This window comes from Falco naumanni, chromosome 9, assembly GCF_017639655.2.
Source record: "Falco naumanni isolate bFalNau1 chromosome 9, bFalNau1.pat, whole genome shotgun sequence".
In the NCBI taxonomy this organism is placed as follows: domain Eukaryota; kingdom Metazoa; phylum Chordata; class Aves; order Falconiformes; family Falconidae; genus Falco; species Falco naumanni.
In genome coordinates, this window is record NC_054062.1 from 6887516 (window position 1) to 6904015 (window position 16500).

General features: G+C 48.8%; 1 protein-coding gene across 5 annotated transcripts in view; it reads left to right on the top strand.

Moving 5' to 3' along the window:
• KCNT1 (potassium sodium-activated channel subfamily T member 1) overlaps window positions 1–16500 on the top strand; it is a 92730-nt gene that overhangs the window by 15253 nt on the left and 60977 nt on the right. For all 5 annotated transcript variants that reach the window (XM_040606114.1, XM_040606112.1, XM_040606115.1 and 2 more), the window contains exon 2: window positions 550–729. In XM_040606114.1, coding sequence (XP_040462048.1) covers window positions 550–729 — 180 coding nt within the window. The remainder of the gene's footprint in view (window positions 1–549; window positions 730–16500) is intronic.

Genomic DNA, 16500 nt, shown 5'->3' on the forward strand with positions numbered 1-16500 from the left:
TCCGTACTTTTCTTTGTCGGGGAAGGCGGGGGGAGGCTGGGGGTGGATCTGGGCTGGGTTGTCAGCTGTACATCTATCTTGCGAGCGGTTTTATTGTCTGCTGGCGAATGGGCTTCTCCATTGGCTCCTCTTGCTCTCCGTTTTTCGCCTGCTGAAGAGCAAATGTCCTGTGCACAGCGCTGCCCTGTGCAGCGGGCTGCGGGGCGCTCCGAGGGACCGCGCTCCGCGCCGAGCCCACTCCGCCGGCCCCTCGCCTGAGGCCGGCAGAGCCCCTCGCCACTCATGCCCCCGGGGGGAGCGTTCTGCAGGGGGGGCACCGCCGCCTGCCCCGCAATGTAATCGCAGCCGGCGGGCTGCCAGCCTCTCCCGGCGCGGGGGGCGCGGTTCGGGGCAGCGCCGGGCGGTGCGTGCTGGGTGCGGGTTGCGTGGGGCCGGCCCCGAAGGAGGTGCCGGGGCGGGCGGCGGGGTTGGGCAGGGCAGGGCAGGGCGCCCCCCCCCCCCCCCCCCCCCCCCCCCCCAACATTGCCGCTGCCCCCTTTTCTCCCGCAGGCTCTCGTCGCCCGGCGGCTGCGGCGACGGGGACGGCGGCGGGAGCTGCAAGAGCGGGGTCATTCTGGACATCGCCGCCCTGAAGATGACGGAGCTGGAGTCCGAGGTGCTGCCTCTGCCGCCCCGGTACCGCTTCCGCGATCTGCTGCTGGGGGACCAGACCTTCCAGAGCGACGACAGGTTCGGGGCGCACGGGGGGGACGGGGGCGTGGGGACAGACCGGGAGCAGGGGAAGGAGACAGCCACATGCCTGGGGACACACGCTCCCCGGGGCTGGGGACACACACCTGGGGCTGGGGACACGTACCTGGCACACACGCGGACACCCCCGCTCCGGGGAGGACCCCCACCGGGGGGGGGGAGGGGGCGGGGGGCGCGGAGCTCTCCGCGGTGCTGAACCGCGCCGGTGCGGAGCTCTCCGCGGTGCTGATCCCCGCGGCGCGGAGCTCTCCGCGGTGCTGACAGCCGGCCCCGGCGCGGGGGGGTTACGGGCCCGCAGCGGCTGGCGGACGTTGGGATGCGGGAGCGCTGGGAGTCTGTGGGCACTGGGAGGTGTGCGCAGGAGCGAGGGGGCACTAGGATGTGCGTGGGTGTGCTGAGGATGGAGGCCAACGGGGGTGCGTGGGGGAATGCCTTGGATAGTAGGCACCGGGATCGTGTGGGTGTTCCAGAGCTGGTGGATGTGCCAGAGCTGCTGGACATCGGGAGTTTTGGGTTTACTGGGCCAGAAGACACTGAGGTGTGTGGGTGTGCTGGGCAGCTTGCTGTGTCTGGGAGTCCCGTCAGGGGTTGGCAAGGTTGAAAAGGGACCACTGTCCGGGAGATGCGTGGGATATGGTTGGTGATGTGAGAGGCTGGTGAAACTCCCTGTTAAGCCCTATGCAGAGTTTGGGCTGAGCACATAGATTTATTTAGGGGGTAAGGCTCATCCAGGCTATTCTCAGAGGCTGTCTTTGCAGCAGGCGATGCTGATGGGAGCGGAGTAACTCTAAAGAGCTGCTGTGGATGTGGTACATCTCTCCCTTTGTTGGGCTGTCTAGAGAAATGGCCTTTATGGGTTGAGCACCAAGCCTGCTATTTCTGTACTGGCTGGCAGGGATTTATTACCATGTTGAGCGAGCTAAAGCAAAAGGAGCAATGGCCTGAATGGCAAGTGAATTCCATGAGCAGAGCAGTTAGATGGAGAGGGACAAGAACAACCCTCCCTTCAACTCTGTTCATATCATAAAGTTCAAAGAGCTACAGTACTAATGGGGAGTCAGTAAGATTTTCATCTTCTCCCACCAATTAATTGCATGATGTACACAGAGAAAGATGTAACTCTTGTTAAAAAAACCCACCACCTTTAATTGCTGGTGAGTTAGCCTTTGGCTAGCTGCTGTATATTTCGTACACCTGCATCAAGGCTTTTGTGCATCTGTGTTAAAAGATAATGTCATTTTTTTTAATCTGTACGATTGTCATGCAAACAAAAAAAATTAACTGGACTTTGAGAATGTGGGATTGACAGATGTTCTAAATAAGTGTTCCTAACTTTTCTAGCTGCATGAGAATTGATCTGTCTCAAAAATGAGTCTGTAATAAAAAGCCCAGATTTCTTAACAGGCACTTAAACATTAATACAGTTTTATGGCATAACATGAGAGGTTGATAGGAAATTCTTGCTGCAGAAAATGTCTGGATTGCAGAATGTTTATGATATGGTTCATTTGGCTAAGTTTGAAGTTTAGAGTTTTAACAGTTTTCATATTTAAGTATTTAAATGGATCTGAAATACAGAATCTGCAATTGCAGATTCTTTTTTCTGTGTTTCACTGGTATACCCCTTAACCTTCATTTTCCTCTAATTTGAGTGTTTCTGATTCAGAATGTCACTTTAATTCTAGTGTGGAGATACTCTGGATTATTTTGTTAAATTCGTTAGCCTTGTTTCTCGAGGTATCTTTGTTTCACTGGGTTTGTGTGCTGATATTTTTAGTTGTTTGATTTTTCCCTTCATCTAGAAAACACTGAAAAGTTCACAATGTGTTTGGGAATGCAAGTCTATGAGCACACGTTTGCTATTCACATGCAGTCCTCTTGACCTCACTGGGAATTGAGGTGTGCCACTGTCATAGGCTTTTGGAAGTGTTGCTGTTAGGCTTCAGTTTCAGTCCAAGTTGTTAATGATACTGGGACCTTGCAGATGAAGCAAGTTGCTGGAGTAATTATGACTAGTAGATTAGTCTGTTCCAAATCAAATGAATAAGGAGCTGATTTAGGCTAGCGGATGAAAAGCAGAAAGCCTTTTTGCTGTGCTTATAAATACTAAGCAGCTCAGAGATATGCTTTGAAGTGCTTTGTTACTGCATTGACAGGAATGTGCTGAGGAAAATTCCTCCACATGCATAGTATGAGGAACTGTGAATGGTAAAATAGAGCACATTGGACTTACAGATGTAACACTGAAGGAAAACACCCACAGCACTAAATAACTCATTTATTTATAAAAGCAATGCTAAAAATATTAGCGTCTCAAATATCTCTTTTTGAAAAACTCCCCTAGAATGATAGTGTGCTGATGAAAGTGAGGAGGTTTCTGGGGTCAGCAGAAGCCTAAAAGGATAGGAAGCCATAGGAAATCCAGGTTTCTCTGCTTCTGGGGAATTAGAACTGCTTCTGTTAGAGATGTATTAATCCATCCTCATCACAGAGGATGCTGAGGAGACACCAGCACTGGGCTGAGATGAGAGAATGAGGTAATGCTGGAGCTTGAGGAGACAAGAGCTTGCTGGAACAAGTAGATAATTAGAGAGCTGTGGTATAACAGGAACAGAGAGCGTGTCCAGATAACCCAAGGAACTGTAAGGATTAACCAGTGAATATGAGGTGGAATAAGTAAAATAGGCTGCTCCTACTTTCCCGTCCTTTTTAGAATGCAAAAGGCAAAGGCAGTCAGGCTAACTAAGCAGGGCTTACTCTTGGGCAGGTAGGCTGATTGACATGAGAATTAAAATAATACTTTGAATGTTGTGTGGAGGATGGTAATAAATCAACCAGGAAGCAAACAGGAAAAGACCGGCTAGAAGAGGAATGGGGAAGGTAAATGGATTTGTGCAACAGAGGGAGAAAAGCCTAATGGCAAGCAAATCTAGAGTTGTCAAATGGAAGATGGAAGTGCTTCTTCCAACATCTTCTTATTCATCTTTGAAATGGAAGACTTGTCTGAGCTGTATTTCAGTGCAGTACAACTCTGTTTAAACACCATGCTTGACTTTTTTACAAGGCAGGTCTTTAGGTTCTAGAAACAGGATTAACTGTGATTTGGCTCTGAGTTTCCAGAGGACACAAACAGTTGTTTTAGGGCATAAAATGTGACTTACAGGAACTGGAGGTAATTCCTCCTTTGGGGAGAGAAGGTTCTTTTGGGGAACATTGCAGTTGCCTCAGTTGTCTGGCATAAGTCCTATCTGGTTCAGAAGTTTCTTTTCCCCTTTTTGGAAGGTTCTGTCAATGTTAATACTGGGAGAAAAAGATCTTTTCTGCTCTCTTATGGCAGTATTGCGTTTTTCATCTCACTGATGTTTTGCTGTCATGAAAGCACTCAGAACCACTGGAATATAGCAGTAAAGGCAGAGGTTAAGATGTCAAGCCTGTAACAAAAAGAAGGTGAAGAACTGGGGGCACAAAACCTGCTTGTGCCTGGCTTCCCTTTCATGTGCTTGGCACATGATTCCTCCGTCCATGGGAATCCTCCAGGCACTGGTACCTGTGTGTGTAGGAGCAAGGCCAAGGGGTGCTGGGGGAAGGGGGAAGGAGCTGAATGCAGCATCCCATGGATGCTGCAAGTTTGGGCTCTGTCAGGAAGGCTTCTGTTCTGAAGTAATACTGGTATTTGCTGATGAAAGGCAGCTGAGAAAGCACATCTGCTGAATTGATAAATATTGTTTTATACCACAAGCTGTGGCATTCCTTTGATCTTTGCTGTCCTGACTATGGCAGTTTTTGATCTGCATTCTCTTTTCTTGGACAGTGCTGACAACTGGGTTGAGGCATGTATAAAAAAAGCCCATAAATAAAATTAAACTGTATCTCAGAGAAGTGCCATTAGAAGCTTATTTGTTGCCTAATTTAAATAGTCTGAATACTTTCCAGAAAATCGTCATTAGATGCCACAGTCCTATTTACAGTAGCAAAAAGTAATGGATGTCACTTTGATTAAGTGCATTTTTCTGAGGCTAATTATCAGCAAAGAATCATTTTGATGGATGGGGATGTTTGGAAAAGCTGCCTGTGCAGACAAATTCAGTGACAACTCTATAAAAATTTTAACATCTCCTGTTTCAAATCAAAGATTTTTTGAATGTTGCATAACCAAGAAAAGAGAGGCTTTGAACAACTGGGGCGAATTTTTTTTTAAGTTTCTACTTCAGGGTTAGATAGCTTTGGAAAACTTCTTAGTCTGTTAACTGAGATCTGGTCTTTGCATCTTGAATTTGTCACTCAGTGGTGGCTCTAAATCATAGGTTGGATTATACTTGGCACAAACAAACTGGAGTGCTGAAATATTAGGCTTATAGGATCTTATCCTTTCAGTTTTCATGCTAACATGCCCCAAGTGACTTCCTCATCAAATGCATCATTACATTAATGGAGCTGGGTAGTTTTGTGTCCCTGTGTCAGGTTCCTTGAATACGTCTGTGGCTGAATCCCTACTTCATTGCCATTTGATTTAATGGGCAATTTTTCTCATTTTATTTGGAAGATGCAGATGCTAATTTGAAAATTCCTGTCTGTTTCCAGAAGTTAGAGACATTTATTTCTGCGATGGTGAGCTAATGGCCAGTGGTTTAGGTTCTGGACTGCAATGTCTGTTCAGGCTGTACCATCTGCGCTTGTGAAGGTTTGTACTTGGATTTAGGAGATCCAGCTCTGATGCCTGTGTGCCACAGATTCTCTCTGGTGAAGGCTTTTCATCTCCCAGCAGTTTGATCCCTTGCTTGTGAAAGCAGGATGAAGGTATTTATTGTCTAATGCCCATCCTTCAAGAGGGTGTTAAGACCCAGTCTCCCACCAGCCCTTTGTGCGGAATCTCTCAAGGAGTGACTCAGTCTCAGCTGTGATGTGTGAGCCCAGCTCCAAACCAAGTGATAAATAACACTGGTGAAGATGGTGGGATCCAAACCAGAAACTTAGGAGTGCCTGTGTGACCACTTGAATTGAATTGCTTCTCCTTTGCTTTTGCCACCTGGCAAAGCAAAAGCAAAACATTTATTAATTGGATTAGGCTGTTTTCCTGAGTCAATGCTTTGTTGGAAAGTTTCTGTCTGCGAGTACCCAAGCAAGTGTGTACTTGCAACTGCTCCTGAAAGCTCAGCCAGCCTGCAGCAGTACCACTGCTTCTGGTCGGAGGGATTGCTGCTCTGTGTGGGCTGCTGCCGATCCAGGCAAGTGACATATACTGGCGTGGCTCTTTCCAAAGCAGATGCCTACAGCTGTGTCACCAAAGCTATGGACAAGACCAAGCTGAGTCCCCAGGTGCCAGCTAAGTTGTTGGAGATGCTGCCAGCCAGGAACACTAGAGCTCAGGGGGGCAGACAGTATACACTGCACTGCTCTGATGGGGCTCATTCCTACTCTCTGAATGAGGGGGCAGGATCATCCCAGACCACCAGTCATCCCGCATGGCTCTTCTGAAGCATGGTGCCTTAGGTCCAAAGTAGCAGAGCTTGTAGCAGTGTAGAGAAAAAGCACCTGGGGTAGGGTGTTGACCTACTTTAATCTGCTGCCAGTCCCATCCACTGTCTTGCATGGAGGAGTAACCAGGAAGCCTGCACTCTGCAGTCCTGGGTGGCCAGGTCCTCTCCGGCGAGGGGGGCTGCAGCAGGTCCTCTCGCTTCACAAAGGCAAAATCAACATACGTTGCCGCTGGATTCCTCAGCCCGGCTCCAGATGGGATACACCTGGGGTGAAGAGCATGTTGGAAGCCTAGGGCAGTTTTATACAAAGGATTTGGGTTCTTTTTGTTTGTAGATATTTTTCTTTTAATGATAGATAACATCTTAAATAGTGATTTGCTTTTTCAGTTGTTCTGAAAGGCTGCAGTGATGATTACTAATGCGATGTCTTAATTGAAGTGCTGTTTGGAGTTTTTAAAATGGTTATTTCCTTGTAGCAATTTGTTTGCCTTTGAGTAGTCATCTTAAGTCAGGAACCCCTGGACATCAACAGGAATATTAGAAAAGTTATGAAAGTCATAGAGTAAGAGAAGAAATACACTTCTCTCATAATTATATCTATTATTTTATAAAAGAATGTCATTACTCTTTTCAGGGATATTGGTTTTTTTGTCAGTAATGGACCCTTGCTAGTAATAAACATAAGTGCATGTAGCAGTCTGGTGGAATGAGTGGAGATATCCCTGGAGTGCTGCAGTATGTACAGCTGTGCCCTGATGAAAAGGAAGAACACTGATTTTCAGTTATTTAGCACAATTTAACACTATGGGCTCGAGTTTCCATCCCTCCCTGGTGTATTTTTTTCAGGTTATTTTTTCAGTTTGGTTTCTATTCAATTTATTGGGAGGCTGGGCTTGAAAGGGAAAGTGGTGTGTGCCGTGTTACCCGAGAGTACCTGCCCCAGTGAAGGGCAAAGCACGAGCGAAGGTGGCAGAGGGCCAGGTCCCTGCTGAGGGCAGTGGGTGTAGTCCCGGCAGAGACTTACGCCAGCTGAGGATCTGTTTTTTTGGCTCATGTTGTGTGCAAGAGCAAAGGGGAAGGGAAGGGCCATGGGGAGGAGTGACAGCCCTTAATCTAGCAGCAAGTGCCTGGTCTCCAGGCACCCTGTGAGGTGGGCATGCTGTCAGGGGATCGCTTGGGTGGCTGACATTGGCCTTGCTGAAGGAAAATGAAACACTGGCTAAATAAGCATTTTTACTCCCCTCAACCAGTTGTACAGGACACACAGAAAGTCCTAATGGAAAACTTTTCCTGCAGTGAAACTGAGGAAATGGAGTGCAGAGTGGCATGGAAAATGTTGAAGTCTTGGGTCCTGCCATGGTTAGCTGGGGCAAATCTCCTTCCACGTGTTCTTGGCTTGAGACTGAAGCCTGGTGGGGACATTGCCAGTGTCTCCTGGTGCAGCTTTCTGCCTGGGACCTGCTGGAGCTCCAGTGCTCAGATAGACGGCTGCTTCAAGTTGCTGGTAAAGAGCAGAGAACAGAAATCACCTGCAAGCCAGTGGAAGAAACTTGGTTACATGTAAGACCTTGGCACAGATCTACAAGGGATGTGGGTCCCTTTTGCACCAGGGAAGCATCATGAATGTCAGTCTGTGTCCACAGGTCTGGTAAAGAAACAATGATATTTGTCATCGGAGCAAAACCCTGTGCCTGCAGAAATCAATGGGAGCATTGCCGTTGGCTTGGGTGAGGGCGGAGGGTCAGGCTGAGACCAAAGCTGTCACCGCTGCTGTGGTGACAGTGTGAGAAACAGCTTGGCAGCTGGAGCTGTAATTGCAGAGAATGCATTAAGTTTTTCTGCTATGTTTTCCCACCACTTTGTCTCATCACAGTTGCATCTTTGTTCCCAAGGGAAATAATTTATTGCTGTTCTGAAGGTGGTGCTCATTCCTTTTCTTCTGCACAAACTGTTCGGTGGCTGCCTGCATGTAGGGAGCGTGGAGCTCAGGCATCCCGCACTCACAGCCTCGGGGGAGATGGGGGCTTGACTCCTGCCGCACCATCGCTGCCTTCTGCAGCTAGCCCTGTCCTAATGCTGGCTCTGCTTGGGTGTGATCTGCTCCCTTGTTAGACCCTTGTGTGGTCATGGTAAAAGAGATCACAAGCAGAGCCTAAATAAATTGGTTAGTGAACTCCCCCTCCTCCGCCCCATACATTCTGCTGTAAGGCAAAGCATCTCAGAGACTTCATTTTGTGGTAGGCTATGCAGCAGAGGGGTTTAGAGAGGAATAAAAGGCCTGAAATTTGAATCAAAACATCTCTGTTTCTGAGAAGTTCCACCAATAGAGAGGATTAATTCTTTATTGTCTACTGTTTTCAGCTCTGCTTATCAAGAGACACGTGAACACATTGCCTGCCGAAGCCCGGCGGCTAATGCAGATTTCCTTGCCGCTGCTCCACTGGCGCTTGCTTGGATCCATAGCAAGGGTGTAGGTATTAATTTGCAAAGAAAATAGCTCATATTCCTCCTGACTGAGGGCTCATATAGGTCATACAGGCACTGTCCAGATCATCCTGCCAGCTCCCTACAGAACTGTGCTGGCCGCAGCTTGCCTGCAAAAGGCTGGCAGTGCAGGCTGCTGGGCAGTGCAAGGCTTGGCAGCACCAGCCTCCTAGTCCCTGAATCTGGAGATTTCTTCTGTTACCACTCTATTAATTTGCTGCATTGCTGCAATAAAAATGATTTTATCTTCCATTCTTGCTTATCTTTCAGAGAGTTCAGAGTTTAGATTACATTGCTCTATCGTACTTTGTGTAAAATGATGATGTTGAATTTCATCTGCTATCATGACCTTATTTCTTTTCTTTGTGGAGCATTTAGTTGCCATTTGCACCAATTCACGGCGGGCTGCTGTACTGCAGGGAGATGATCAAAGTCCAACCTGCTAGAGAAGGCAGGTCCCTGGGGGTGAAGGTCTGTGGGGAGGTGGCAGTCTCTGCTCTCCTGTCTTGTCCCCACAACCTCATTGTGGGTGTCTTAAAATCTCCCCTGCATAGCCAGAGGGATGGGAGGAGGTTTCCAGGGTTGCAGGTCCCCTGGATAGGCTTCAGCATGCCTCCTTCAATTATTCTAGTTCATAAATAATCAATAATGAAGGAGTTTGTGGTGATAGAGTTGAAATATGGGGCTTAAGTCTCAGTGGGACAGATAGGTTGTGGACATTAGCAAGTTACTAGCAGATTAAAGAAAAAAAAAAAAAGGCTTTCCAAACCTCTCAAACTGAGAAAACCTGTCCCTTCAAGCAGGAAGCCTGTAGCAGCGGGCAAAGCAAGGCTTTGCAACAGTTAGCTTGCAGGCATTTTAAAGAGTTGTCTTCTGTTCTAAAACTACATCAGACTTTTGTTGCAGGGGGCAGGCGCACTCTGCAAGGGCCGTCCACAGCGTTCTGGAAGAACTCCAGGAGCTCTGAGTTGGCTTTGCCTCTTTGGACTGGTACTGGGGCCCCAGCTGCATGGTCTTGCTTATGTCTTCTTCCTAAATACAGACCATCTGGTTCTCCTCTGATCATCTTTCGTCAAGAGTCTGTCTGGGGCCATGCTGTTTGCTGACAAACAGGACACAGAAGTGATGTTCTGTGAGTGGAAGCTGTAAAGCGAAGTCTGCAGACAGACAAAACACATTGGGACCGTGACATCTCCGAAGCACGCACTCTGTGGTCAGTTCCTGGGTGCTGGGTGCAAGCCTTCTGCTTCAGGAATGAATGTTTCTGCAGTCAGATGGTATTTGCTGCGTGTGAGGTACTTGTACACAGGCGTGTTTTCCTTTGATTTTTCTATTTTCTATGTTTTTCTATGATTTTTTCCCCATTGAATAGGATCCCTCTTGCAATGGAGAGGGTGCATCTCGCTCATGCTCCCTCCAATCCTATGTCATCGTTGTTTTTCTCTGCCTGCTTTTTTGCAGCAGTTGTGTGGGCGTGCATATACGCGTAGCATGATGTAGAAGTAGCCACGGCCACAGCCTTTGAGAGTTCAGAGCCAGGCCAGGATGTGGGTGCAGCCGGAGGGAAGGAAGGAAGGAGGAATTGTGCTGGAAGCTGAGGATAACAGCATATGCTGAAGCGAGCCCATTACCGGTGGGCAGCTCGTGGGGTCAGCTGGGTAGGACAAGGAGTGAAACAGCAATTAATTAAATGAGCGAGATAAGCGATTTGCTTCAAGGGTGCAAGACTGAAGTGTGGTGAGACGGGGGACACGCGCAGTGAGGTGTTGCCTTGGTGAAGCCAAGAGGTTCATTCACCTCTTCCCTTTGCAGGGTTGTTGTTTTGGTTAATGTCTTGCCTGTTGTGAGCTAAAAAACAGGGAGAGCTGGTCTTGTACTTGAATGTGTTAGTTTAGAAATAACCTGCTTTTGCTTGGTGTGCAACTGCTGCTTGCAAAGTTGGGTGCTGGTGCAGTGGTGGCTGCCTCACAGCGGCATGCTGCTGTGTGCCTCGGTGTGCTCGGGCAGGATGGAACCAATGCTCCCCTGGCTGCCTGGCGTTGGAGCTGCTCCCAGTTGTGGTGTGGGGAGCAGCACTGAGCCCTCACCTCTTCCCTCAGGGAGCAGAGCAGCCTTGCACTACCCAGGAGGGGTTTGTGTCCCCAGGTGGGGCATTGGGTGTTGCATGGAACCGATGGAGAAGAGTGCAGGGGTTCGCTGTGGCCATTGCAAACCCCCTTTGCTTGCTTGGGGGTGTCCATCTTGGACACGAGCTACTTTCCCACCCACGTGGCATCGCTCCCCTGACCCGTGCAGGGCTGCCCAGTGTCTGACCCTAACCCTGTGCCCTGCCACGGTTGGTTTACCGAGCCGGATTTCACATCTACTGTTGTCAACAGTTTCTTTGTCACAGATGATTTTTGCTGCTGGGCTTTCAAAATACTGTGGTAGAGCCCTCTTGAGGACAACACAAAAATGATTCCTAGCCAACAAAACTCTCCAAACCCAGGGCAAAATTGTGATTTTATTTTTCCTTCCAGGAGTCTTCCCTCTCACCTGTCTTCTGGATTTTGGTAGTAGCTTTGTATAAAGCTGACTGGTGTGGTGCATTTGTGTGTGAGATGCTGGATATGCTGCCTGTGGGGTGTGGGGGGATGTGGAGGGGTACGTCCGTGTCTCCTGTCTGGGCAGCAGTCCTTGTGCTCCCCCTGCACCCACCCTGATCCTGCCTGGGAATGTGCGGGGCTCCTGAGGAAGGTGCTGTCATCCTTCCATTGAAACTCTTGGAGTTAAATGTGGACCTGCAGGTTGTATCCCCTCTTCTTCTTGTGCTGCTTGCTCTTCATCACACGCTGGTCCTGGTTTGCAGAGCGCCGTGACGAATTCCTTGCTCCAGGCTGGGGCTTGTTGCTTTCCTGCAACACTGGGCATGGACACGGATATGGTGTGACTGTCAGCCTCTGCTGTCCGGTACAACAGCAGGCTTTTTAAAAAAAGTTTCGTTTTAAGGTTGGGTGAACCCCCCCACATCATCTGTGATTGATCTGTGATGGAGATTGGCTGGATTTTCTTCGGTTTGGGTGGTGGTGATGCGAACACCCGTGTGTGGTGATGCCCATGCTCTCCGCTTTGCAGGCTGTGGCTCCTGCGGTGCCTCGCGCAGCTTGTTTGGGCTCCGTGCTGCTCAGACCCGCTCACCAGCCGGCGGGCTGGTGTCGCCGCCATCCACGAGTGCTGCAGATCGGCACGGCAGCAGGTCTGCGGCGTCTTCGGGAAGGAACCGTGGGGGAGTGCAGTGGGGAGGCTGCGGAGTGAGTGCCGGTACTACAGCGGCTGTGTTTGGATTAGTGACTCTGCCGCGTTTCCTGCAGCCCACGCAGGCTCCCGCAGGAGCGGGAGTGTTGCTCTGCAAATTTAGCAGCTACCTTTAAGCAGAGAGCAATTACTTTTTGGGCTGTGGGTAGACTCATCGAGCCTTTCTGCGTGTCTCATACCCATTCCTGGTATGCCGGTGGTGACTATTAGCAAAGCCATTACTTTGGTTGAGCTTTGCTGCAATTAGTTTCTGACTTCAGATCGATACAAGCAGGTTTATTTGAGAGTTGGACTCCAAATGCTGTGCTGCTGCTTTGCCCTGGCTGGCCCTCTGTGAGCCTTGGCCACGGGTCAGTGCCCCTGTGAATCTGGCACCCATGGCTGGGGTGCCAAGCAGCAGTTCGAGCATGAAGCACAAACACCATGGCTCAGTGGCAGAGTACGTGCTAGCTCCCCGATGGCAGGAGCTGTCAAGAAAAATGTCTCCGCTGTCTAGGAGAGAGGAATGTTTCTGGGGAGCAGGTGGTGAAGATGTTTAGCAAATGTCAGCTTGAGACCTTGCCATCCTGTGGGCAGAAGTGACATTGCTGAGAAATGTGTTATCCTGTCAGAAAGCAGCAAAAACTCCACCAGCTACATGTTTACGAGCAAGGCAGGCCTTTGCCAAAAGCGGGTGTTTTTCTACCCCTGAGACTCATGGAGTGAGAGCTCCTCGGAGCAGTGGGAATCCTGCTCCTGCATGGGTGGAGGCTGAAGGCAGGAGCCACCGGCACCAGGCAGACAGGGCGTTGCCGTCCCTCCTGGGCAAAGGCTGCCAGCCTCTGCTGACCCCTGAGCCACGGCTCCTACCATCTCTTCTGTTTGTTTTTTTTTTTTTTCTCCCTTGGCTCCTCTCTAAGTTTTAGCAAGAAGCAGCCTCTAAGCTTCCCCCTACCTCTGCTCAGGAGCCCGGAGCTGCTCTGCAGGGGTGGTGGGACCATCCCCCCCCCCCCCCGCTTCCCCTTCTGCACTGAGCAGGGACCGGGCAGGGCGATGCCAGAGGAGCAGCTCCGGCGAGATGCAGGTGCCTCCGACTGATGAGCGAGGCTTGGCCTTGCAACTCGTCTAACTTGGGTGTTGACGGAGCTTGGGCAGCTGGGGCTCAGCGAGTGCTGCCGGCTATCACCGACCCTGACGCATTATCTGTTTTTACCGGAGCGATCGGGCAGCTTGTGCCCTGCTGCAGGCGGAGAGGAAGCCAATGGGCTCCGTCTAGACATTGTCTCAAGTCTTCTCCTGGCTCAACTGAGTTAGTCTTCTATTACTGTTGGGACATAAGCATCTGGCCAAGCCATGCTACTGTATTTCTGAATGCCTTAATCAATCTCCTAGAGCTGTTTAATTCCAAAGTGGCCTTACTCTGTGCAGTGGGCTGTTTTGTATGTGAGCAAAAAAGCTTAAGCTGAAAGGTTTCCTGCCGACAGGTGTTAAATGCAGTTTTTCAAAGCTAAAACACCATCTGAAACTTCTCCTTTTAGACCAGTTATGGATGTGATAGCATGACTGGGAGTGGGGAGAGCTGCAGGGACCGAAAGAAACTCATTTGCACAGTGTCCACATGTCAACGTGCGAAGCACATAATTACGTCTGGGCTAATAGCTCCATATGGGAGTACTGTTTGAAAAATTTCTAATTTAATGAAATGGGTAGTAATTGGTTATTAGAAGAGAGTTTAATTGAAATAATTGGCATGGACACTAGTGTGCTAATTTAGTTTGGTATTTATATTGCACAGTCACAGTGTTTGTTCAAGGACAGAGAAATGGGTATTAGGTGGTGCCCGTATTTCTCAGCAAGAAGTTACAGCTGGTCTCAGGAAAGACATTTATTCAAGGAAGCTATTTAGTCACTGCTCTTGAGCTTGGATTTTGAAGATGGATTTGCTTCATTACAGTTTGATGCAATTACACCCACGCTGCTGAGAGTGAAGGCCTCCTCTGACACTTCAGTTCCCACTTTGGATGACTTGAGATTGGTCTTTCTAGCCATCCAGAGCAGCTCCAGCTCCCTGGCACAGGGATGTACCCTTCCTGAGGTGCTCACACACACATGCATGCATGAGTGTGCTCGCCCACATGCCGGCACACAAGCAAGAGTGGGGACGTTCATCTTCTCTTTACACCCCTTCATCCCCGCTTGCCTGAAGTTCCTTGGGACCTGCACACATGGCATCAGTTCCAGCTCAGTAAATCGGCAATGTGAGGTTTTCCAATGTGGAGAAGGACTTTATAGTCTCGTTTCAGAGGGGAGATCTCTCACGTTGCCATCTCAGAGCTGTCATACAGGGATTGTCATGAACTGGGAGGCTCTGCGGTAGGAGTTAGTAATCTGTCAGGTCACTGGCAGCGGTACATGGTGAAGAGCTGGTGACACAAAGAGCCATTACATCTCATCAGCTTCTTCCAGAGCTGACATTCAACAATTGTTCCTTTTCATCTTTCTCCAAAGTGCTTTTAAAACTTGATATTGCCACTTTGTTTGGATTCTTCCACGCAGTATCTGCACTTAGAACTGCCCAGTGCTGATGGAGAGGTTTATTGCCAGCAGCTATTGTGCTAAAATTGAGAGGAAAAACAATTCATAGTCGGCTTTGGTTAGAGTCTCTAATGGGAGATATTTCTTTCTTGCTAAGAACTTGGAAATGCATTTTAATGCCAGATGCAGTGCTCTGTGGCTAAGAAATATTCACCCTTCTAGGGTTCAGCTGTACAAATACTTCTGCTTGCAGACCTGTGCAAAACACGTTGCACATGTATGAAGCATGGGTGCCTTCCCAATGGCAGGAGTGAAAAAAACCCTACCCAACAAAAGCAAGGGGAAAAAAAAAAAAAAAAAAAAGAGCAAAGCCCAACTGTCAAAGCCCAGGATTTTCCAAGAGAAGCTAGTGATGCACTTTGCCCCAGGAAGGCATCTGGCTTTGGGTGTAAGGGCAAGGTTTGTTCATCAGGTGAGTGTGCCAATGCGGGTGGCACTATGCCAGGCACTTTGCCCTGCTGGATGAAGCTGGCATCCACACCCCCAGTGATTGATTTGCCATTGTCTGGTGTGTCACCGAGCCCCCGAGGGACTGTGCTGCTTCAGGGGGAGAAGCTGGGGGAACATGGATCAAGCTTTTAGTGGGAGGGAGAAGCCAAAGGAGGGACACTCATCTCTGTTGCAGGGAATCACGAAAGACTGAGATGAAATGCATGTCTAGATGAGTCTCTTGCCATTTCCCAGCATTGTGGGTCCTTTCTCATGCGCTGCTGTGATCCCCATTTGCCTTTTGAAGGAGGATGATTCAGAGAGGTACAGCAGGTGCTGTGATCCAATGCTGTGTGTGTTAGTGAGTGCGGAAGAGCACTGAGATCTGTTTTGGGGCCCGATGGCTGCTTCTCTTGAGCAGCTTTTGAGAGCTGGAACAATTATCCCACCTTTCAAGGCCTTTTTCCCCCCCTAAGCTGCCCTCTTTCCCACTACCAGATCTTAGGCAGAGAAAGGAGTACTGCTGAACCTGCTGGTGCAGATATTAACACAACCATGTTATAATTTAATTGTGATTCCATTAAACACCTTAACGATCAGAGAGTTTCTCACTTGGTTTAATGGACTCTTTTCCAAATGGTAAGGCTGCAAGATCAAACACTTGTTATAAATGTCTGTTTAATAAACAATCTTCCTTCCTAAAAGCTTCTGCCTGGCCAGCAGGAATATAAATGGAGAGGGTGGTGTTTGCAGTTCAGTCTTTAAGGAGACACTGTGTAAAAGATTGGAGCCTATTCCTTTTTATTTTCGTGTGTCTTTATATGAGAGATGAGAAAGGGCCAGGACGTGGTGGTTTTTTTTTTTTTTAAAGTGTGCTTTTTACTGTAAATGTATGAGGAAGTCGAGACCCGGCATCTGTGAAATAGCATCTGCTGTCAGACCGACTCCTGGAGTGGATATTCCCTTTCCAACAGATGATTTGGTCATGGGAGTTGAACCAGAAGCTGACAAGCAGATAAGACCAACAGCATGTAATAACCTGACTTAAAATCCTTTTCCATGGCTTTAGTTCAACTTCTTGACCAGGAGTGCTCAGCAGAAGACGGCACAGCTCTTGAACTTATACAGCAGTGCTGATCTCCTCTGGGGGAATTTCAGGTGTTTTGGTTTTGGTTTTTGGTTTGGGTTTGGGGGGGGGGGGTGGGGTGTTTGTTTTTTTTTTTTTTTTTGTGCAGAAGAGGCTCCTGGAGACTCTTCCATCAGGGACACACTGTTTAATACAGTTATCTGCACACCTTACTCATTTATTTCAGAGTACACTAAGTGGGTAGATACCTGACAGTGTAAAAGCCCTTTGCCATTGCATAACTGCTGTGTTTGAGGCTTTTAGGAACGCGAGGCCTGTTTGTGGTGATGGTTCAGATGGCCCAAGCGTGACACAAGAAGCCTTTCTCAGCCTTTTAATGCCTTGGTGCTGACCCCTGCTTTTGGC